The sequence below is a fragment of the Clinocottus analis genome, unplaced genomic scaffold (genome assembly GCF_023055335.1).
Source record: "Clinocottus analis isolate CAN_PGR_092001 unplaced genomic scaffold, fCliAna1.0.p SCAF_1, whole genome shotgun sequence".
Taxonomy (NCBI): domain Eukaryota; kingdom Metazoa; phylum Chordata; class Actinopteri; order Perciformes; family Cottidae; genus Clinocottus; species Clinocottus analis.
Genome location: NW_027175820.1, coordinates 16545511 through 16569772, shown reverse-complemented (window position 1 = coordinate 16569772; position 24262 = coordinate 16545511). Strand labels below are relative to the sequence as shown.

The window sequence follows — 24262 nt, the reverse complement described above, 5'->3', positions numbered from 1 at the left end:
TCTGTACATTTATACAATAAAGCCATACAAAACTGTACATTAGGAAATGCTTAAAACACACATTGTGTCTCTTTAGTTAAAAATAAAATCCTTATTCAGTCTGAGCAAAAAAGCATAACAAATGTTCTACATCCAAACACAAAACTATTTCTTTAACACACTGGATAAGTACTTTTTTTTACATAATGCAAGACTAACAAAATATATTCAAAGTATTTCAACCAAAAACAGAAAAACAGAAAAAAAAAACACCCAATAAAAAAGTTTGTTGCCAAAAATTGGCTACTGTTGCACACACTGTTGCTTGTGTCTACCCTTTAGCAGTGTTTTTCTTAGTGTGTGCCCTTGCATGTATTACGCAGAACACTGTGATATTGCAATACAAACTTAAATGCAAATCAACCTGCAAGCACATATGAAGATTTACAAAAGCAGTAACGGAGTCTAGTAAGTTTCACTGAGGGAAAACAAATGGTTGTTTAACATCTTTCTCCTTAAAAAATACAATCAATATACTGTGTATTTATCAATTTCTTCTAGGATTAATCCTTTAACCTTTTTTATCACCATTTGACTCAACAATGTTTTTACTTTTTTCAAATCATCATTTTTTTTTCTTATGAGGAAACATGTACTATGGATCAAAAAGATTACTCGTGATTTATGAAGCGGTGCAAAAACCACACTAAATGTAAACAACCATTTCATTACCAGAAAAAGGTTCCTGAACAATGATTGACGTTTCCTGTACAATTTTTCACTAGCTCACAGGTAACCATGACTCAATAAAGGCAAAAAGGATTTCCTCTTGTTTCTTTGGCCATACCACATGTCATTGCTCATTCAGAGCCTATGTTAGTGCATATTGTCATGCTATGAAGACACTCAAGTACATGTATTCCCTTTATCAATTAAATAGATTGTTATCCTGTCTGTGACTCTTGTATGTGGTTCAGTCATATGTGTTTTCCAGTCAGGAAGAAGAGCGGTCGGTCCTCTTTGGCGTTGGCAGTCTGGAATTCATCGCTGAGCCTGAACCTCCACTCCTCCTCCAGTTCCAGCCTGCCCACTGTCTGCCTCAAAGAGCTACGATCTGCGCTGATGACACACAGAGTTGCACCTACACGAGAGCGGGGAAAGATACTTTAAATATGACGTGGAAATAAATACATTTTCTAATTAAGTGGACAGTAGGGGGAGAATATACAACAGATGTCCTTGGCGGGGATTGAACCAGTGACATTGTAGTTATATGGTTTGCTTTTCAGCCATTTGGCCACAGGACATCCAAGATTGCATGTATTGTCTGCTCTCTACAATACCAAAATATATAGTAAATCATCCATCTGAAACACACGTACCAGTATTTATTGTCTGTATTTGGTGTGTGTTGTACCTTTAAGAAAGGTGAACTTCTTGAGGAATGCAGGTGTCACAAAGGAGTCGGCGAAACAGAGCAGGAGGCCACTGAACAGCAACCCTGTGGTGCAGATGTTGACGGAGTGAGGTCTGGAGCTCACAAAACACACCGTCACCTGCAGGGCGCGAGAAGAGTGTGACTGTTAAAACAATGTGTGGTAGAATTCACGAGTGTATGAACCTAAACTTCTATCCAGAGGTTCATATTTGACCACAAACAAATACCTCAGATCCCAGGTTGAGATAACAGTCCACAGACAGGACAGGGTGTGTGTAGTTCTTGGTGCTGAGTGGAAACAGCTTCTGTCTGGTGTGTTGAAGGTATTTCTCCAGGAGAAGCTGAGCTGGTGTCGCCAAGAAAAGGTGCTTGCTGTCCGGGGCACAGATGTACTGCGAGGGCCCCACTGAGGTGGGAACATCTGTCGTCTGGAGAAAGGTTTCATGATTTTGTTTCATACATTTTGTTGCAGTTATTTGTTTGTTAAGATTAATGATAGTCAAATTAAACATTTTGAATTATCTATGCATTCTTTCTGCAAAAAGATACAGATTTTTTTCTGTGTATCTGCAAATGTTCTGTTATGTGTGTAGATGTGACTAACTATACTTAATAGTATTCTATAACGCAGTTTCTTTACTCTCTGTGAGTGCTATGTGGTTGTGTATCTACCTTGGTTTTGATAATAAATGTTTTGTATCCTCCGATGGCAATCTGCTTCTTCATGACGCTGAAGCTGTTGAACTGACAGACGAGCAGCCCGGCGCTGTGCAGTCTCAGGGTGAAGTCCACATCGTGACAGGTGAAGCGGTTCTGGTCGTACTGGACATTCTGGCTCTGGTCGACATTGAGAAGTAGGAAGTCATGAAGGTGACCTCTAGAGAAGGGCTCCCTCTGTTTATTACCTGGAGGGGAAAAAAAATAAATGCAATTTCAAATGTAGTTCAGTCATAAAGCAGAAAACCTTGTCATGTATTCCCCTTTATTAGCGCGTCAAAAAGTAGCTAAAACATTTGAGACCCCTTTAAGTGTACGATTTAAAAAGACAACACAGTCAGCCTCAGCTTTATATCTTCAGGCTCTTTGTGGCTGCTTATTTTAGGATGCACACTGGTAAAAAGGGACTTGTTTAAAAGATCTGAGATACAGCTTAGAGTCACAAAAAAACAAAAGACACAACAATCTGTATCTGCAGTTGAGATCTAAGACATCAACAACCAGTAGAATCGGCTCAGAAGGTTTCAAGGCAACTTTATGAACCTTATGTTTCACTTTGCGTGTGTGTGATTATGCTTTCCGATTACAATTTTGAGGTTGTGGTTTGTTATATTATTGGTATTTTAGCCGTGAGAATAAAAACTTATTTTAAGATATTTTGTATAGAATTAAAAACTTTATAAATATTTTTTTTCTTTTTACTTTGACATCATGACCTGACCTGTTAGTCCACGGCTGCTCCACTTCCTGATCCCGCACAGTCCGTAGTGGGCCAGGTCTGGACAGGCCTCCATGTGTTGTAAGATCTGCTTCAGCGACACAGCGTGCTCCACTGAACCACTAACCAAAGCAGAGAGCCAACGGTGATTATGGTAAAACTGATTCATAAGATGAATAAACATATTGTTACTTCCAATACAAGCAGCAGCAATTTTGTCCAACACACTTTTTCATATAATTAATATGCTTGTATGTACTTGTGTGCGTCGATGTCCTCTGCGTTCCACATAACACAGGAGTCATCTGCCAGGATGATAAAGGGCCAGACGTCGACTGTTGGACCCCCTCCCTCCAAATGACGACTGCGCTCCAGCTCCAGGTTGTGATGCGAGAGCTCTTTAATCAGGAAGTGAGCAGCACCTGCAGAAGAACATACATCCATTTTGAAGGTGGTGGAGTATACAAGAACAGTTTAGATTTCTTTTTGGTACAGTATGTGTCAGTGTCACTGCTATCTATGAAATGAAGGAGTCCCTTTATACCTAACAGTAGTAGAAATAACATACCTATTCCAGCTCCGTTGAAGACAGTGGGCAGTACTAGCATTATGTGATTGGGCCAGTACTTCTTATACACAGCCATCTCGTACTCTTTGACCACCAGGATATGTAGATGTGAAGCTCCATCCATCGCATGGTACAGGTTAAACAGACCATGCTCATGCCGACCAGTGGTTGGGGTGAAGATTGGACTCTTGATGCAGTCCGGGTTCTGGGGGAGAAGAAAATAATACAGAAAATTCAAAATATCATCATATCAACAATGATATGATGGGATCAGCAGTGTGTCATTTATTCAACAAAATCCTATTAAACAGAAAACCGGTGTGCACATATATTTATGGGAATAAATAGGAACCATTCTGACAGTTGTATTCATAGTTTAGCCTGTACCACCACCTAGTGGATCTCAAGCGTATTGCACTGTGCTCAACCCTGCAAGTCACATCTGTCAGTAAATGCACTGTGTGTTGTGGTACTTGTGTACTCAGGGTTGATGAACTGAAACACAGACTATTGCTGTTTCTAAACAGGAAAATAGTAATTCATGGTATCAGTTTGCATGTTTGTTTTCTTTTGCAATGTTTAATGTTAAGAAGGGTCAGTTGGTGATCAACACATATCTAGTTAAAATTATAATTTTGTCTTTATCATTTTTTATGTTCTTCATATTCAGAGATTAGCGGATTTGTTTCTCAAATAAAATATTTTTCATTTATTGAGTTTTCAATTAATTTTGACTTCTGGATTGAGACAATTACAGAGACAATGAGTGTGTAGAAAAAGAAAAGGGAAGGTGAAAGGTTACATTTCTGTCAGATATTATTATTATTATTAATAATGATATTATTATTGTCACTACTTCTACTACTACTACTACTACTACTATTATTACATGTCTTGTGGGTCTCATAAGTATAGTTGATTTTACTTTCAGACAACATTGCTATTGTAATGTGTTTAATATTCCACCATGAAAAAGATAGAAAGTCAAAACAATAGATCTGCGTCATGACTAGTCCATCATAGTGTGCCCCCATCACGTTGAGAATATGTGGATGAGCAGTAACAGAACATTTACTGTCAGGGTGACAGTAAATGTTCTAAAAACTGCTGATATCCTGACTAATAGTCTCTTTATATCTTCAGCCTAAAACACCACTCGACTCCATCAGAAATGTTCGTTGACTGGTTGAAACATTACATTACTGCTTTATTTTATTTCACTCTGTTCATTTAGCAAAAAGAAATGCAAGTATTGGAGATTCAGTTGCTCCAGTTTCACGGAGGTAGGACTCACCCAATCAGAGCTGAGAGGCAGCCGCATGCTCTCCAGCTGGCCACCTGGTTGGCTGAAGTAGAAGTAGTGCTCTTTAGACTTTGGGATGATAAAGAAGAGCTGGATCTCTTCTCCAAGCAGCAGATGGGTGAATGTGAAGGCATGAAGGGTTGACTCATACATCTGATTGTAAGATTATAGAGGAGATACATTATCAGCTAGGATATTTGTGAGTTTCAGCGATCAGATTGTGTGTTTTTGTTGTTCTGCTGACCTGGTATCTGGGGTTGAAACCCAAGTACTGATGACACTGCTCACAGTGGTGGTATGTGTTGTACGCAGCATATTTAGACAACTTGATCCTAGATGTCCGCCGACGTAGGTACACATCTTCCTGCCGTACAGGGTTTCCTTGTAAATTCAACAGGGGCAAAGACAGATTAGGACAATAGAACAGATAACTTCCCAAGATTTGTGATTACAAGCCACAAACACGAGAGAAGATGTACGATGAATATAGTTTTGGTTGTGTCTTAATAGATTGACTTGTGTGTGTGTTTTTGGCAGTGCCTACCCTCAAAGCTCGGTGTAGATCCGGGGCAATAGACAGAACTGATGTCATCATATTTGGGGTCATGGATAGTGTAGTCAAAGGGCATCGTCCTCATAATGTCTGTGTTGGGCCAGGAAGCATTAGGTGGGTGGTACAACACCCCCTCTGCCTGTGCAACTAAATAAACACATTTCCAAGTGAATAAAATATAGATAATTTCAGTTGTTTAGAAAACCTAGACTTCATTATTTACATCATATTGATGTGAGATGGTGGCTACTGTTGCACATATACTGACTGTAGTTGATGTCTTCTTCATCGTAGATATCCACCTCCATCAGTCTGATCAGCATCCGAGACAGAATTCCCAGGAAGTGCAGGTATGCTCCTGTCTTACCCACCTGAACATGGGGAAAAATAGAGAAATCAATGTAGGTACACATCTTAACATGAGCTTGACTTGAATGACAGAAAGAAGTAAGGAGATAAATTACCTGTGGGGGTCCACTGAGCAGCAGTCTGCGGGGGTGAAAGTTGTCACTTCGTCCTTCAGTGCGATTGCTGCTGTCCATGTGGTAGGAGCGGGGGACCGTCCACTGACGATAGTACAGTGACTGTTCTGTACATGTCATCATCTTACTCAGCAAGGGCCTGAACATCAAAGACAAATATTAATCATTCAGTATCTCATACGGATATTTCCATGGCAAAAAAAAAAAAATCCAGATTTGTTCATATTTGTGTAATATCTTCAAAACTATGTCAATTTTGGTTATCGTGGAATAAGACAAGATGAACCAATTCAGCAAAGTCCCCTCAAGCCTACAGATTTTAATTATTGAACCCTCTTTTAGTACTTTTCAGTTTTAAACATTATACACACTGAGCCACTGAGCTAATTAAAGTTAGATTAACCATGTGGTGGTCTGCTTAAGTTCAAGCAAATCAACTATCTTTAAATAGCTAAAACCTTGCATCAAATTCGAATAGGACGTTTCTAAGGATGTACCACATTGTTGGACTTCTAAACCTCATTAAATGTACAGTAGAAAGACAAGGTTGCATACTCTGAACAATCGATGACTTAATGACAAAAATAATTAAAAAGATGACAAATATATTACATCTATCAATAGACAGTGTATTTTGTACATGTTTAAATATTGGTAACTTTTCATTTTACTCACAGTCCATGAAACTTCTAAATAGTGGCTGATAAATGTTTTTTTGCTTTTATATCTCTAACATACTATATTAAATGTGTGTAAAAAAAGTACTGGTTTTACCTGAAGCTGCTTGCCCATGCGACAGACATGTGTGGCAGGAATGAAGTACATCGTGGAAGCCCGCTGCTGTCACTGGCTGTGATGATATCGTACAGGGTACGCGGGAGGAGCACCGAAGGCGGGCGACTCACTCCCCGCGCCCAGGAGCAGCTCTGTTGAGGAGAGGAGGCTCGTGGGGACAACGAGCCAGAGGAGGTAGATTTGGAGTGTTGTCGACGAGACTGTGCAGGGGGACGTGGTTGAGTTTGAGGGCGGATTATTTGCATCTGAGAGAGGGACTGGTGCGGGGGAAGCGTTTGAGTGTAAGGTTGGGAATTAGTTTGAGATAATGACCGATTTGGACTCTGAATTTGGGGTTGTGGCTGAAGCTGGGAGATCGGTTGGGCCGGGGAATAACTCTGCACTTGAGGTTGGTGTATTGTAGCTTGATGATACAGAAACAATGGGGTCTGAGTTTGAAGTTGAGTCTGTGATTTTGGGGGAGGTTGTATGGCGTCCATGACGCCTTTTTGGGAGACATTTGGAAAGGTGGAACTTTGGGCAGGGACAGGATCTAAAGCTCCGCTTTCTGGACACGACTGGAGCTGCTGGTTACATGACGGAGGGGAGTCCCCTGGAAACCGAGGGAAAAAGAAGAGCGTAAGAACAAAAGAAAAATGAGTTGCAATATCCCTTCAAACACCAAATGAGTATTTCACACATTTTAAATCTCAAAGAACAAGTTTTCTCACCGTTCTCTTGTGCTTCCTCCTCCTCATTGTCAGTACTGCTGAGTTTCTCCGCATCACTCTCCAGCAAGTCACTTCCTGGTCCGGGGTTGTGTGGGGGTCGTGACTCTGCTCTTACAAGATAAGCAGCCAGTCCTAGCTCTTGTTCGAGAGTGGTTCGCTGAAGATAGGAGCAGCTTATCACTCTAAGATCACAATACTTCAATGACCTGTGGGTAGAATGAATTCACTGTTTAAACTCCAGATTTACTATAGCAGATATAAATGCAGAAACTATGGTATAACACTTGTGTAGTAGAGAATTGATTTTTCTAGCGTTGCTCCACATAACGCTTTTTTTTGCTTGTATAATGGAACGGTGCATGGATTCTTGGGAACAAAGGGTAAATATTTTAGATCATAAGTCAGAGAGTTTTGATCAAAACAGTGTGTGTGTGTGTGTACCTTGGCAGTGATTCTCCCAGTGGCTCAGCTCCTGACAAAATCAGGATGCAGGGCAGGGCCTCCAGCTCAAGGTAGGTCTGAGGAACCCAGTCAGCATCCTGGATCTTCAGCCATGTCTGCAGGACACACACAAGAACAGTCAGTGTATATTTATTTCTCAACTTCTAAGATCATCTATCCATGAAATGATTTATCCTGTATTTCATGATAGTGTGACCTGCTACCCAACCTTGATCTGATCAGTGAAGCTTGGTCCAATATTCAGAGGTTGGTTTGGATTCCCCAGTATGATTTCAAAATTCTCCTCAAGACCAAGCTGCCTCCTAACTCTGGACAGCCGTCGATGGGCCCATGCTGCCAGAGCTGAAGAGGGGATCCGCAGCAGGACCATGTGACCATGGTGGGCAGGACATTGCTGGGAAGCAGAGAGCAGTGATTGTACAATTTCTAGGGTCTCCACAGAGGTGTGTTTGTGGAGATTGTGGGAACTGCTGATTCTGCCGGATGCAGCCATCAGAGCTACGCAGTAGTGTTGGATCAAAACTGTAGTCCGGATCACCGCACTGTGCAGTTTAGGGAACCTGGGAGTGAGAGAGATTGTACATTTTGGTGTTGGCCTGCACATAATTCAAACTTGCATGTAAGGAAGTAGCGTATTTGTGTGGGTGAAGCATGTGTGTGCTTGCGCTACCTTTCTTCCAGGGCAGATGCCATGCTTTCAAAGGAGGAATCATGACGCATCAGAGGCAGGCTGCTCCCTGAACGTGTCGACTCTAAAAGCTCTGAAACACCAAAGTAGCGTGTCTTCTCATGATACAGGTCCACATCCTACACACAAACACACAACGTTATGGGTGTAAACTCCCAATCCAGAGATGTGCCACAAGTGTACATTAAATATAGAGTGTGTACCACACACAGACTTCCATCTCACATTACTGAATGCAGAGGGCCAGTGGATCTCATTGTATGGGCTGATGCGGGTATACTGTGTCTGCAGGGCGAAGGGGAAGGAGGTGACGTGAAGAATTAGGACATTTGGAGCATCTCTGACCTGACGGGAGTTTAACAGCTGGTCCACCAGACCCAAACCACTGTCTGAGCTACTGTGGGATGCACTAAATAAGAGACAGAGAAAAAGATTCACAGAAAGAGAAAAAAACACTTAATTCCAAATCATTTCTAAACTCTATTTAATTTTCATAACACACACACCAAACACACACCTGTTAATGTCACAGTGGGCATGGTCATGGACCAGGATGTAGAGTGTGTAGGAGTTGCTTTGTGCTTCCTGGACGAGGCTGTCAATTCGTGCCTGAGCGCTTTGATCCATCTTGACCACGTAACGCTCAGCCTCCCGTTGAGACACACACTTCTGGTCTAAACCCCCGAGTTCCTGGAGTACACCTGAGAGACGCAGCCAAAGAGAAAGACGGTCAACATAAAAACATGTCATGGTATAAACAGACACACAAAAACAAATGATTCTGCTTGTCTCTTTTTAAAGACGTGAATAAATAAAAACAACTGCTGAGAAAAAAAAAAGAGTCAAACCAGATTTCCAGAGTTGAAGAACGGTCTGCTGAAATGTGACCTCTGAGGACGGGACCAGGATGAGGAAGCTCACCCTGTCGAAGGAGCCAAGATCCAGGTTCTGTGTGCTGGAGTCCGCTATAGCACAAACATGGGACAGCAGCTTTCTGGCCACTGCCAGTTGAATGGGACGAACCTCACGCCACTCTACAGAGTATTCTACACACATGCAAACACAAATTCATATCATCACACTTGAAGAGGAAGGGATATTACATGTCATCTCTGTTTACTTCCATGTTTTACAGTGAATCAAATGAATCCTACGGAAAAGTTGTATCAGCAATTAGTCAAAAGGCGAATTGAAGAAGTAAAACTAAAGCAAATGGGGAAACTTAAGAAATGTGATGTTCAAAACCATGAAACAGTATGGTTTACAACGGTGGGAAAACCTCGGATAACCTGAGCATGACATCTGCCTGAACAGGTCATTCACAAAAATAATTTAAAGAGCAATTTCACACTTTGGCCTTGCCTCCAACAGACAGCGTACACTTTCACCTGTCTTGGTCTCACCTGAACAAGTGTCTTTGGGACTTGAGGCTCTCTCTTTAGGGCTGGGTAAGTCTTTTGAACACTGTTTGTGTGAATTTTTTGGACTGTTTGTGTCTTTGGGACTGGGTGTGGTTTTAAGACTCCTCTCCTCAGCTGATTCTTGACTACTGGATAAGGGAGACGGCTCACTGCTGTCCACAGTGGCACCATCCAGCAGGGAATCCAAGTCACCATCTGACAAACAAAAAGGCACAGGTTCATGTTGGTGAATTATGACTAAAACATACATTAGTATGTCTGCACTGCCTACACAAATGGGCATATAAATGAGGAGAACACACCTTGTTGGGAATTGCAGTAATGGATGAGATCTTGGGCAACACCAGTAGAGAGCTGCTGGTTGATCTCTTTCAGACCCTCTTTGGGGGAGTACATGCTCTCTGCCAAGGCACGGCACTGGTGTTTACCTGCAAACCTCACACACACACACACACACACACACACACACACACACACACACACACACACACACACACACACACACACACACACACACACACACACACACACACACACACACACACACACACACACACACAGATAGATACTCTGAATTAAAATCTGCTTTATTCTTTCTGTTTATTTCTCAGGACAAAATAAAGACAAGCACACAGAAACTTACACAGAAAAAAATGGCGCAATTTCTACCTGTAGCCAGTAGAGCAAAAGCAATTTTTTTCAGAATAAAATCTATTGGAGTAAAACAGTGTGACCACGCCCACTACGACTCCTTAAGTTAATATTAATACTGAATAGAGTAAAACATATTCTGAATCATTAAGTCTGAGGCAAGAGTAGATTTTACTATATTTAAACTAGGACCAAATGTTATATAGTCAGTTATTTTCCATTTTGAGTAAAATCTACATATAAAAACAATTCCCACCTGTGACCACCACGCAGGACTGCGTTTCCTGTCCCAGTGTAGTGACAATAATGACGACATAGTTGGTGTTTTCAAGCCTTCCTTCCATTAATCTGCTGAACATTTGCTGGAGGCCTTGAGCCAAAGATCCAATCTTTTCCCCTAAAACCACTACGCCCTCTCCGCAGGAGGATGCAGCCAGCTGGGCGAGCCAAGGCAGCTGGCTGGGGGTCAGGGGTTGTTGACTCTGGGGAGGTAAGGAGAAATGTTGGGGAAGCCCAGGCAGCATGGTTGTGGTCTGGAGAGGGAGGAGAAAAGGAAGAGCAATTTGTTCACTTACTCATGAAGAGAACAGCATGTGCTTGACATGATGGTAGACAGAGTAATGATTTCTGCTGATTTAAAAGACAGAAATCTGGGAATGTGAACAGCCTCACATTATTCAATTCTCCTAAAAGCTTAAAGACAAGTTCTTCTATGACGTCTCACCTCTATGCCATAGGGCCTCCCTTGGCTGGCTGGTGTTTGAGGCTGCTGGTATTGTCGGATCTCGCTTAGGTGAGACTCCCTCCACGACCTCATGAATATCTGCTCCAAGTCTTCTATCAGGGGCACCTGGTCAGGGCCTTGGTTGAATAAAGATGAGGGACAAAGAAACACATATGTTTTGAGATGGGGAACTAACAAAAGCTAGAGTCAGAAAACTTCAGCTACAAGTGTCTGCTTCCTCGTGGGCATTATAAGGCAGAGCACTCATATCACAAAATGTCAATCACTTTCCTCCTTTCAGCCTGACTGAACTGTGTAAGATTACAGCCTTTATTCTGGAAGAAGGGTTTACACTGACCTAGCTGAACAAGGTAGTAGATTGTGAGTAGAATCTGCATCTCGGTGGACAATGGCTGAATGGGTGACGGTCCATAGTGCTGGTAGACTCTGGGGAGTGTCTGAGAGCTCAGGTAACAACTTTGAAGAAGAGAACTGAGGAGCACTTCATTGGCATTTCCGGTCAGCTGAGGGAGTGGGCCATGACCTGTATCAATGAGAGGTAGACAGCAGAAAAAGGGAATCACTGTGAGGAGGCTGAGAAAAACTTGGACTTGGGCTTGTGGCTCAGGTGGTGGATTTGGCCATAAACTGAAGGGTTGTTCATTCTACCGATCCTCTCCGCCCCCATTCCACATGCTGAAGTGTCCATGAGCAATACGTAAAACCCACAATTGCTACAAAAGTACATGGAAGGAAAAATATTCTGCCAAAAGAATGTAATGTAATACATGGATGGAAAAGCACAAGGCTGGAAACAGTTGGCTGGAAAAATGGAAAAACATGACATGATATAATGAGACAATTACACTGAATAGACATGTCAGTGCAAAAACACACAATGCAGACAACTTTATTGATGGATTTCTCTTTGAGTTATGAAAGATATAATATCTTACACTGAAACAAACCCAAATAAAGACCAGTTTAGAATCATGTGGGGGCAAAATGCATATTACCCTCAACAGAGATAGGGATAATAGTAGGCATAGGAACATATGATGGAGGGCACAAAGAGCAGCTAAAGTGGAGGACATGACTTGGTTGGTTGGTGAGGTGAAGGGCAGAAAGGTGACGAGTATGAAAACAGAAAGAAAACAAGAGAATGAAAGTACACACACTGGCATAAAAGATGATGGAGGTGGATAAGTTGGCAGGTAATACAAAAGGGTGAAAAGGTTGAAATGGGAGGGAAAGGCTGAGAAACAGCCCCAGGAGTTGGCTGACCTCTAACCTGTGAGGAGAGGTGAGCTAAACTGGCCATCTGTTACATGGTTACTGAAAACCTCACCTGTTCACCAGCTTAGGAAAGTCCCGTACTAACAGCCAGGCGGACAATGATCACCGAACACCAAGTAGTCACTAAAGACGTTGACCAATTAGCTAGTCCACTCTGTCACAGGCACAAACCATTTTATACCAAGGAAGTGCAATCCATCACCATACAATCACTGATATAATTGCTCAGCTGACCTTTAAAGATGACAGGTTGCAGTCTGCAGGTGTGTAGCAGCTGATCAGGGATCGTTACAGACAATGCTGGTGGTGAAGGAGGAGTTAATGAGGATCCCTGCAATGAACTCAGCGGGGCTGCAGTCTCTGGAGATAGCACAGAAATATAAAGTAAGTTTACACATAGACACACAAATATGCCAAGCAACACACGACTGTAGAATTTACTCATGTAGCATTAAATACATGTGTGTATAGCATTAAATATAACCACATAATGGTCCCATATGTCCATTTCTTCATGTTTTATCTCTATGTATGTCTCTTCTCCCCTTTTTACCTGATCTGGCTCCATTTGTGATGACAGAGGACACTGACAGTGTTGATAAGGCTGAGGAAGATGGTGGCGTCTTCGCAGTGCTCTCTGGCAGACTGTTGGCAGATGACTCAGGTGACCAGCCTTTGTGCCTCTTTTTTGGAGGTCCTGTATTTGCATGGGACCCTGCAGAATAAAGAATAAGATCACAAAGCTTATTCACTTAAACACTTATAGTCTATATTAGTATGAAAAAAAATGTAATCGAAAAATCTAAATCTAGACAAATTTTAATACAAATACATTGTCATAAAATCAATACATATGTATTTTGTTGCTGCTTATACGTTGCTGCTTCTGCTTTATTATTTGTAACTGGGATATCATTTGTTGAGTAAAGTTTTTCACCTTTTTATAATGTCACATTTAGCTACCTTCACTTTACAATTTATCTTCAGGAATGACTGGATAGCAGAGGAGTAATATTCTTTTACACCACAAATCAAGAGAACACACTCTATATTATGTTTTAGGATGGATTTCTGTAATTACAGTAATGGAAAACAGTTGTATTTTAGTCATACATTAACTTGTCTCTTCCTCTTCCTCTTAACCTCTGTTGAAATGCATATTAAAGGTCCACTTGTTAAAAGGGCCATGAAAAAAACAACATTGACAGGAAGGAAGCTTTTCATTCAGCGAGAAAGCGGGAAAAAGGAGACAGAGGGAATTTTACAACCCTGGTTAAAAAGAGGTGACAGACAGAGGGAGAGAGACAGAAGGACAAAGAACAACCAGGGGTGTTATAACACACACACACACACACACACACACACACACACACACACACACACACACACACACACACACACACACACACACACACACACACACACACACACACACACACACAGTTTGGCATGCTGGCTGTAGGAGCGCTCCCTTTCCGAGGCGACAACAAGACACAAACAAACATTTACATGCACACAAGAAGCTAGATAATGTTGAGAAATCAGATACATAGGTTTCACAATTAATGAGATACAATAGTCTGATCAATTATAAACATAGTTTACATTCAGTTAGTTGGTGAGATACCAGATGTACTCAATAACCATACTTGTTTTGGCATATTCATAAGTATTGGGAGTTCATTTTGATTACTTGTTTTTTTCTTCAACTACTTCTATACTATCACAGTATGTATGTTAATCAGATGAAGATGCATGGAAATGAAGTGAATGATGCCTCCTTTTCATTCTGTTTCCACTTTGCTTTTAAATATTTAACCTAAACCACACACAAACATTAAGAACACATTTCAAAGTATTAACCCTACATGTGCATAACACAATTGTTATAAATTAGTAAATTGTCATCCACCTCTGATAGAATATAGAGCCAGGGTTACCAGTCTGCACAATCTGTACCTTTAGCTGAGGGTCTTCCAGGTCCTGACGGGTTTGAAGGTGGCTGTGTGACGGCTGCGTTGCCATTTGTCAGCGAGTGTGGGACATCCGTAATTTGTGGCAGACCGAACGGGTCCACATTCGATCCTGCTGTTCTCAGATAGAAAATAATGAATTGTACCTTTTCATGAAAAACATTTCTTGTGATGATTTCATAAAGTCTTCTTTCTCTATTACTGCTAGTTGCTAGTTTGAGAGAGACACCAGTGTGTTTTAGTGATTAAATTAAGGTCCGAAGGTCTGGAAAAGTAAAAATACTTCTTTGGGCCTAAAAACACAAACAATACCAATTTCCAACAAGAACCTTATTCACACTTGTGTGTGTTTGTGTTTGTGTGTATCACCTGTGTAGCTGCCAGGTGTGTGTGTTGGGTGTGCCAGCGCAATGTTTGCTTTCTGTTCATCTGAAGTCACGTGGCTCTCTGAGAGGCTGGAGCCCATCTGTCTACTCCTGCCATCTGAAACACACAGACGCACAAAACAGAGTAATTTGATATCCAGGGAGACAGAAACATTTCAGTCGCTAGGTCAATGCGATAACGGGAAGACATGTATTTGTAGGCACGTAACAAGACAAAACACAACACATTGAAGTTAAATAACTAGATTAACTTTGCTGACTAAAGCCAGAAACCAGACAACTCTGTATTGAAGTAAATCTGACGATGGGGGGTATTTCTAGAATGACGGCATGTGATGGATTGACACTGTTTCCTATTCCTATTATATATATTACAGCATAGCAACAGACTTTTTTTTTCTAGGAAAAGGGCTTAATCAGTGATCATGTTGCCTAGTCCAGACTCCTCAACATCGGAGGTTTTGCATGCTTTGAAAAAGAAGATATCTGGTAGCATAATTCCTATTTACTGCAACCACATGAATACGCCAAACTTTCTAAGACAAAGATGTTTGAAAATGAATAACCAAACAGAAACAACAGGATTAGGTTAGAAGGATACACAAAATCGACAAGGCTATATTTCTCTCAGGCCTTTTCATGAGGTGATGTCCATTCACACAGTGTTTTAGTTTGTTGGTCAGCTCCAGGCTGTTGTCTCTGTTTACACACTTAACGTTTTGCTTCACTTGTTGAACACAATGAACCCTTCCACTGCTGAGCCATCAGTGTGTCACAGAAGAGACATGACCAAATGTAATGTAAACATTCAAGGAAAGTTCCCAAACCCCCTAACATGATCCTTCTCTCACCGTGTCCTCTCCAGCAGATGGGAGCTCCTTTGACCAGCACGCCCTGGTTGTTTCGATACAGATGGTACTTCAAGTGCTTCTGTTTCTTGGGCTGGGTGTTGAGCTTCAAGTTAATGTGGTTAGAGAACTCTGTGAAATAACGAAAGCCTTTCTCTCCACAGCCCATACAGTTCCCGAAGAAGCCTGGAGGGAGCACACATACGGAAAATGTACGATTTGAACAAGCTGCCTTTATGTTCCTACAGTCACACCATTTCAATTACGCAGCAAAGGCATTCTCATCCACTGAAAAAGGAGTTGTTCAATATTAGTATTAGGAGTGATACGATTGTTTTGAACTTAGAGAGAGAGAGGGGTGCTGTTTCCCTTTGTCACCAGTCTTGATGCTAATCTCCTATGTATAGAAAGATGCATTTTCCTCAACTCAGAAAGAAAGTTGCAAACTCTTCCTTTAAAAAAGAGTTGTGAACATTGACATTTTTTAGTTTTTTAAGAAAGAGAAGCCGGATAACATTTTCCTGTTTCTGTGTAATTCTCCTGCCTCACCCAGCAGTGCGTTGTGACCCTTTTCGTCTGGCAGGAAGCGGCGGTCCACGGCACACACCAGCAGGGTTTCGGGGAGGGAGGGAGACTTCACTCCAACCAACATAAATTCAGGGGGCACATCCAAGGGATCTGATGCCAGCGAGGACAGACGCAGGTCTCTGCCTGTCTGACAAAAGCCTGTGGGGAGGAAAACACAGGATAGGACAAGTATTTCACAAAATCTAGATTCTAGAAGCTTTTATTTGACTTTTACATTGTTTTACTGAAGCAAAGGCAAGAAGAGCAATGATATAGACGAAACAATATCTGGGCTGGCCACTTTCTGCTGCTTATTCATCTTTTATACCGTCAATTGAGATTTCTAGTCCAGTCAAATTGCATTTTATCTTTCTAATGACACCATGAAAAACCACACTCACAACACTGACCCTTGTACATTGTGTGAGCATATATTCAGCAGAATGCTCAACAAACCAAACTAATTATATCTGCCTTTCCTCATTTGCATGATTCCCGCATAAATAAGCTGAACACTGAATAAATGCAAGATGTGACGAGAACTATATTAAGGGGAAACCGCAATTCTAGGTCAAGGTGTTTGTTTGGAAATGCAAATCTTCTCGTGTCAACTGTGACTGTGATGCAGTGGACATTCTGAGTAAATGTGGCTCTGGACGTGAAGTTATTTTAGATTTTTATGAGAACCTATATGTTTATGTGTACCATCTATGGTGCAGCATCCCTCAGGTGGGGGCTTCATCTGATAGGGTATTGGGGGGCTGTTAGACTCTGAACCAACTTCATCATCTTCATCATCGTTCTCAGTACGGCCTGTTGGACACACACACACGCACACACACACACACACACACACACACACACACACACACACACACACACACACACACACACACACACACACACACACACACACACACACACACACACACACACACACACACACACACACACAAAACATACATTTTGAATGTGAAATAAGAGTCAACAAGCAAATACAAATGCAATAAATATGTCAGACGTAAAACAAAATAGGACATACACTCTTTTGCTAAACTTGTTATTACACCTTCTGCTTTGCATCCATGCAACCCACCATCATGTGCCAATGGCTGCTCTGTCTCAAGGTATAGCTGCGAGAACACCGGTCGAGGCACTACAGTGTTCGACCTCAGCGACGCCTCAATGGAGTTACGGAGGACCTCGTCAAAGCGCGTGGTCCGCAGCTGGCCTGCATAGGAGTTCCCCATTGGTGTCCTGCAAAGAAACATTGACCTTGTGATGGACGCTCAAAAGAGATTTGTAAGCTGAGAGTAGTTTAATTAGTTTGCATTAACTTTTTTACCAAAACCTCAATGTGTTCTGTGTTCAACTTTTACAGCACTGAAAGTCCAGTTTTGCTACTTTCAGCTACTGTAAGAACAGACAGTCCTTTCATTATACTGTAGGATTGAGTTTTAAAGCAGTGCCAGTTTCAGCTTTAGAAGGAATGAAGAAAAACAAAGTTCATCTCAGTGATATTTGACCAACAACATCCTTTGGAGAAAGAAAGTGAAAGAAAGAAAATGACAATAAAAAGGACTCGGTATGCCATACAAGACAGAATACAGTTTAAGTTCAAACCCTCTGACAACGAGAATAAATGCACTGTTTCATATTGTCAAGCCACACACACATTCATAGAAACATTATGCACCGATGAACAGACACAAACATTGAAATCCACTCAAAGCACATCGACTCACACAAAAACACACACAGACCCACACACACATAAACAGTGGATGGCATCTGTCCAGATAGCATGCCATAAAATCAGCTGCACTGACAGAGTCAGGACACCCTGACCTAGACGCTGCACTGCACTCTCTCTCTCTCCCTCTCTCTCTCTCTCTCTCTCTCTGCCTCTCTCTCTCTCTCTCTGTCTATCGGTCTCTCTCTCTAACAGATGAAAAACACTCACAAAAAAACAAAATAAAGCAATTATTTGCATGCACTCTTTCTAAATATGCACTGACTACTACTGTAGTTGTATGTTTAACACATCAACATGAATACATTTACTTTAAGTGATTCAATCCTATTATTTGTTCACATTTTCACAAATTAATGTAAGAATGATAACAGCAGGTTTTTTTTTACGTTTCATTTAGCTGGCGCTTTTATCCAAAGCGACTTACAGTAAGTACATTCAACCGTGAGTACAATCTCAGAAAGAATCCTGAAAGTACAATTTCTTCAAAAAAGTCAAACTAGAAAGTGCTATCAAGGAGAGCCATTTAAGTGCTACCAAAAATGCTACTATTTTTTTGTCAATTTGTTCAAGTCATTGAATTAGTTTTACTTGATGTAACATTGTTATTGTTCATAAAACATGCTAAAAAATAATTGAATTTGTAAGAAAAACTGTAGCATTTTCAAACATGTTTGAACAATGAATAGGTGCAATGTTATTTGTTAGTCATTGTGTCATGTAAGGCACCTCACATACTACTCATGAGATTTTGATAATGTATGTGACATTAAAAAATTAGAATAATTACTTTTATGTATATAAATTGCTGAAGGAACATGTAATAAACATTGAGTAAACAAAAGATGTGTTGAATGGTAAGGAAGTAGATTAGTGAGGATGAAAATAACTAGGCTGGATTGTAACAATTACTTAATCCCCCTTCTCTAAAGCTTTGACTACCCATATGCTGGCTGCTGCACTCACTCACTCACTCACTCACTCACTCACTCACTCACTCACTCACTCACTCACTCACTCACTCACTCACTCACTCACACACACACACACACACACACACACACACACACACACACACACACACACACACACACACACACACACACACACACACACACACACACACACACACACACACACACACACACACACACACACACACACACACACACCTTGTAGCATGAGACTCATTGACGAGTCAGCAACCTGCAGGTTATCTCAATGAAAAGACGAGCCTGTCACATTACAGCCATGAAGCTGTTTGTGTCTTACACTACAGGTTAGCAGTTTACATCTGGACCACCATCCCACAGCAAGAAGAGTCAAAAAACTCACGGAAACATATACATATTTTATTTGGATTTTCTGGGGATCATCTGAACAATGTTCATCCTCTGTAAAGAGACTATTAGCAAAAGGACAACTGAAAGCACACCCATCTTTGTCAGAAAACTGAATGAAGTGCCCATTATTGTTAAAAAATTGTATTTCTCTTTTCAACTTTCACAGATAAATGGTTGATAAAAAAATGGTATGAAATTTACTTTTGCATTGATTTCCTCCTGACATTTAATGTTAGAGATGTACACACACACAAACATACATTCTCTCTTACTCTCACTCTCTCACACACACACACACACACACACACACACACACACACACACACACACACACACACACACACACACACACACACACACACACACACACACACACACACACACACACACACACACACACACACCTACCAGCCACCTGCTTTCATATGTAAAGAAGCAGTGCAAACTTTAATGCCTTACACCACGTTGTAGAGAGGAATAGAGGACGGAGGACAAAAAGCCCTGACATAACACAGCCGGCACTGAGAGGAAGTAATCACACCTTCTACCAAAGAGCAGACTGATCTTTTTACAGCCAGAGGAAGAGCAGACAGGGAGGAGATGAAAGCAGAGAGGTGTATTCCACCTTTTATTGAATCTTGACCAGATTCCTGTTAAACTGTTAATCAATTAACCCAATACTGCAAGTATAAAACTGAAGCCATTCCTTAAGTTTCTTTTGCATGGTTAATATTAACCAGCTAATTCATAAATAAAACTAGCTGCGTTGTGGTGTTTTGTATATGGTTGTCGAGAAAACAGCTTTCCCGCGAAATATGAATTTTGATCAAGATTGTGGGACATCAAAGAGAGAATTTTTCCTCAGGTTTTGGCAGAGGATCCATAAGATGCAGGTGTATCTGTTAAAGTTAAACAGTGTGCTTTAAAAAGGGCTGTGATGAAGCACAAAGAGGAACCTGGTGGTGGTCATGTGAATTGTACAGCCAAAATGTGTTTTTTTTAAATCTGGCTGCACAAGTATTGCTCCAGTGTTAATCCCATCCATAATTTATGTTTAAGGAATGTCTGTTCCTAACAAAATTCCACAGAACCTGTGGCACATAAAAGAAGACTTGTCACAGAGATGACAGAAATAAGCTGAATGGTAAAACTTTTAATGAAGCTTTGTTGATCTTTTCTCCTCCCATCTCCCCCTCCTTCCTCTCTCCCTGTCATGGAAGTGGGAGATCCTTTCATCTCCCCCTCCTCTTCTCTGCCTGTCTTTCTTTCACCCTAGGGAGAGAGACACTATTGTGGTGTTTTATGACCCCTTGGACCCCCTTCCCACCACCAACCTCAAACACACAACTTCACACATCCAAACCTGAAGTTAGGATCCCTATAAACTCAAAGCCCCATGCCGATAATAAGCTTTTACAAGTATTTCAGCCCTTTTAAGGAGTTCTTACATAAATACTTTTCTCTTTTCTAAATACTTTTTTACTGATTTGCTAGTCTACAAAAACGTACTAAGATGGAGATCTGTTTGAACCTCCGATGAATCAGTATAATTCTCTGCATAATAAAGTAAAAAATACTTTGTTCACGTCTTATTGTTTGCTGTCAAAGATTTTTTGAAAGGAGTAAATTATTTGGGAGGGTTTTGATGTTAATGCCCCTACAATTCATTTGTTAGGACAATTCAAGGCCCCAATTCATTTGTCAGGACTAGCAATATGTCCTGCCCAGCTCCACGCAAACTAGCATAAGCTCTCTGCTTTGAGGGCAAGGATGTATTAGTTTGAGGGATGTCTCATAACCACAAGGTCAAAGGTTAGTCCAAATAACAATGTTTAAGTAAGACTTTGATGTGGCCTATACTTCTATTACACACGCACACAAATATATGCGGATACACACACACACACACACACACACACACACTCCCACACACACGCTCTCCCATGGGCTCAGGCTCAGTGGACACAAAGGGCTTGTCTTGAGGGGTGAAAGGTCATCCTGTGAGAGGTCAGATAAGAACCCCAGGCTCTTTCTCTGTTGGCCAGGCCCACATACCAGTCGTATACACACACAAACACATTCAGCATCCCTGCTATTCTTTCTTTCTGTTCAGTCCGACAAGAAGAGTTGCGGTCTACAACCTCAACTCTTACAGCTTCAAAAGCTGATCATATTACAGTCACACACACACACACACACACGACAACACACACACACATTTACAAAAAGTAAATGCATGCATACAAATATGCATAGCGTGTGTGTGTGTGTGTGTGTGTGTGTGTGTGTCTGTGTGTGTGTGTGTCTGTGAGAGAGAGATAAGGCTAGCCAAAGGAGCATTGAGCAGTGTCAGCTGGTCAGTGCAGCATCTATTTCCGCCCTGAACAGTAGAATTAAAAGAGAACAACTTCCAGCTTTGCAGATGCTCTGTGCTCTGGGATCACTGACCCAAAGACAAACACATATGCAAAGTGATGTAAGTTGTCCATACACACACACACACACACACACGCACACACACACACACACAGAGACACAAGCGGACCATCAGATGGGCTCATCACTGACCAGTGACCCACATTAAATGCTCTCATTCACAGTTTGCTCAACAGACACTGGATCGATGGCCAGCTAGCCAACTGGCCAACTGCTCAGCCAGCCATTCAATTACACAACACACACACTGATCTGGTCAGTTGCTCAGCTAACCTGTCAACTCTGCCCAAACCCTGAATTTCCAATTATTGGCCTTCAGGCACCCTCCTACTAATTAACCATTAATAGCAGTATTTTTTTTAATATGCATGCCTCTATAAACATGCCGTATTTACAATGCCTATTTTTCCAACATGCTGTTACAACACACGTCAGCTTAGAGCTACTATGAGACAATACAGGCAAACACAGACATATGATGTATGTCTGTTTTCTGCAGAACACTGACAGTGTGTATCACATATTGAACAGGATACTTTCTGAGTTAGTGTAAAGAAATAGCTGCCTGGCACCGCAATGCTCCAACTTCCTGCATATTTAGTGCCTGCTCTGCCTGGATGTTTTTAGTTTTCCCTCTCTTGCACCATGTCCTTGGATAGTTATTTTTGTTCTGCTCCCTCAATCTTGTATAACTCCAGAAGAAATTGTATTGTCTACAGGCATGCAAATTTGCCTAGTATGGTTTTAAACATTTATGGTGCAATAGGTATCGCAAACTTTACCTGGATCAAGACGTGAAATGTACATACATCCAACTCAGCATCAAATGTTATGAGCGGCTTTAAGTGACCCCCACAGAAACTATATATGTGTATGTTGGTTGTAAAACAACAACACCAGAACCCTTACACCATGTTAAGAAAACAATGTTAAGGGATATATTCGGGAAATCTATAACATTTCAACAAATTTGCAAGACGCATTTCGTGCCGCTATACTATCATTTTAAGTATTGTCCATATTTTTGGAATTTCACTATTGAAAAGCCATCTGATTAAAGGCTTTTTGTGTTTTACTTTGTGCCAGAAGAGGGCCTTGCACCTTTCTTTGTTTTTGGAAACACACTTTTTAGAAGAAAAAAACAACAACTATAAAGTTATACATTCATCACCTCACCTATTAGGGTAGGAAACATATTGTTGAGTTGGCTGTAAGGGCAATTTACACCGAAATAACTATTTTTTTTATACATGTTTTAGTGGCAGCCAAAATTGCTTGACCAAAAAGCATTACTCCAAGAGCTGCATTTCAAACAACGAAAGCCTGGGGTAACGTTTAAATACGTATCTTAGGCCTTCAGCATTACAGGTAGGCGGTACGGTAACATTATGATATGGAGGAATCACATTGCAGCCAATTGACCCGTTAAGAATAAATCAAAAGGAGTTTGAGAAAAGGTATGAATGTACGTTTTAGGGGGCATTTTGTCAAAGAAACAAATTACAGTTAAATCCCGAAACTCCGTATATCAGGAAGAACTGTCGTTTGAAACGCAATACACATGAACCAAGTGTTAAAAACAGTTATACAATACGTTTTCCGGCAAAACCCCGCCACGTTTTGCAACTAAAATACACATTTTAGGCTTCGTTGGAAACAGTGTGAGCCGTTATTATTTCCTGTTTCATAACAGCATCAGCAACAACCGAACAGTGAAGGTCTGCGTTTCATCATCAAGACGACACGAGAGGTTCGCGTGCAAGAAGTATACCTGCAGATAATACTGCCGTGAAACAACATCAAAAAGGCGAAGAGCACTGCGAAAAGGACTTACCTCTTACAACCCAGCAGGAAAAGCACAGTCACTCGTCTTCATGGAAAGCCTGAAAGTTGAGCCAGCGTGCTGCCTGTCACCATGTCACCGGCGCGAGACCTGCGGCGGGACTGGGTGTCGCGCGTGTCATCACCTCTGATCCTCAGCGACGAAAGTTCCCCCCTCCTCTTACTTCACACGAATGGTATGGTCCGAGAGGTGGTTGACTCTTATTTGCCCTTTAAAGCTTCTTTTTTTCTTCTTTTATTTTTCAATGGTAATGCCACATTTCGAGTTATGTCATGTTACGACAGGCAACAATGAATCATGACAAAAGCTACAGGATTGAAGGTTTATGTTAAATAGGTGGACAAGTATAGAGATTGCAAACTAAACGGATAATCAATTGTTCTGATGTGTTTAAGATGAGCGTAGCTTACTTAAAAAAAAATCTATATTTTTCCTGAGGGTCTGGAAAGACAGAAATCATCATAGTCAGTAGTTAATGGATCAAATAGAGCAAACTAAATGAGCAAAGTCAGGCCTATGGACCAAGCGATCTCACCATACAAAAAAACAACAAGACCCCGAACATGCTTAGTCCATCAGGGCGAGAACTGGCTAACATTAACAATCAT

The 24262-nt window shown here is 41.2% G+C and overlaps 1 protein-coding gene across 1 annotated transcript; it reads right to left on the bottom strand.

The window, feature by feature from the left end:
• Positions 1–750: 750 nt before the first annotated feature.
• On the bottom strand, positions 751–23749 carry greb1 (growth regulating estrogen receptor binding 1). The gene is made up of 34 exons (XM_068572829.1): positions 23646–23749; positions 17306–17536; positions 16985–17130; positions 16262–16438; positions 15716–15898; positions 14848–14961; positions 14465–14593; positions 13059–13220; positions 12740–12865; positions 11568–11753; positions 11210–11346; positions 10742–11018; positions 10137–10262; positions 9817–10029; positions 9262–9459; positions 8931–9114; positions 8639–8822; positions 8396–8532; positions 7934–8285; positions 7705–7820; positions 7264–7469; positions 6533–7145; positions 5741–5897; positions 5545–5647; positions 5268–5423; positions 4968–5104; positions 4715–4876; positions 3421–3625; positions 3112–3274; positions 2856–2974; positions 2090–2322; positions 1645–1845; positions 1397–1535; positions 751–1120 (listed from the first exon to the last, which is right to left on the bottom strand). The coding sequence occupies exons 2-34, from the start codon at positions 17527–17529 to the stop codon at positions 957–959; spliced, it is 6129 nt and encodes a 2042-aa protein (XP_068428930.1). The 5' UTR covers positions 17530–17536; positions 23646–23749; the 3' UTR covers positions 751–956.
• Positions 23750–24262: the final 513 nt, after the last annotated feature.

Bases quoted from the DNA above. Each gene is read 5' to 3' on its own strand.
- greb1 (XM_068572829.1), bottom strand. From the start codon at position 17,529: ATGGGGAACTCCTATGCAGGCCAGCTGCGGACCACGCGCTTTGACGAG. The intron at 12,866-13,058 runs GTAAAAAGGGGA...TGCTATCTCCAG, and splicing joins CACAAATGGAGCCAGATCAG to AGACTGCAGCCCCGCTGAGT. The intron at 5,105-5,267 runs GTAGGCACTGCC...TGAATTTACAAG, and splicing joins ATCTACACCGAGCTTTGAGG to GAAACCCTGTACGGCAGGAA.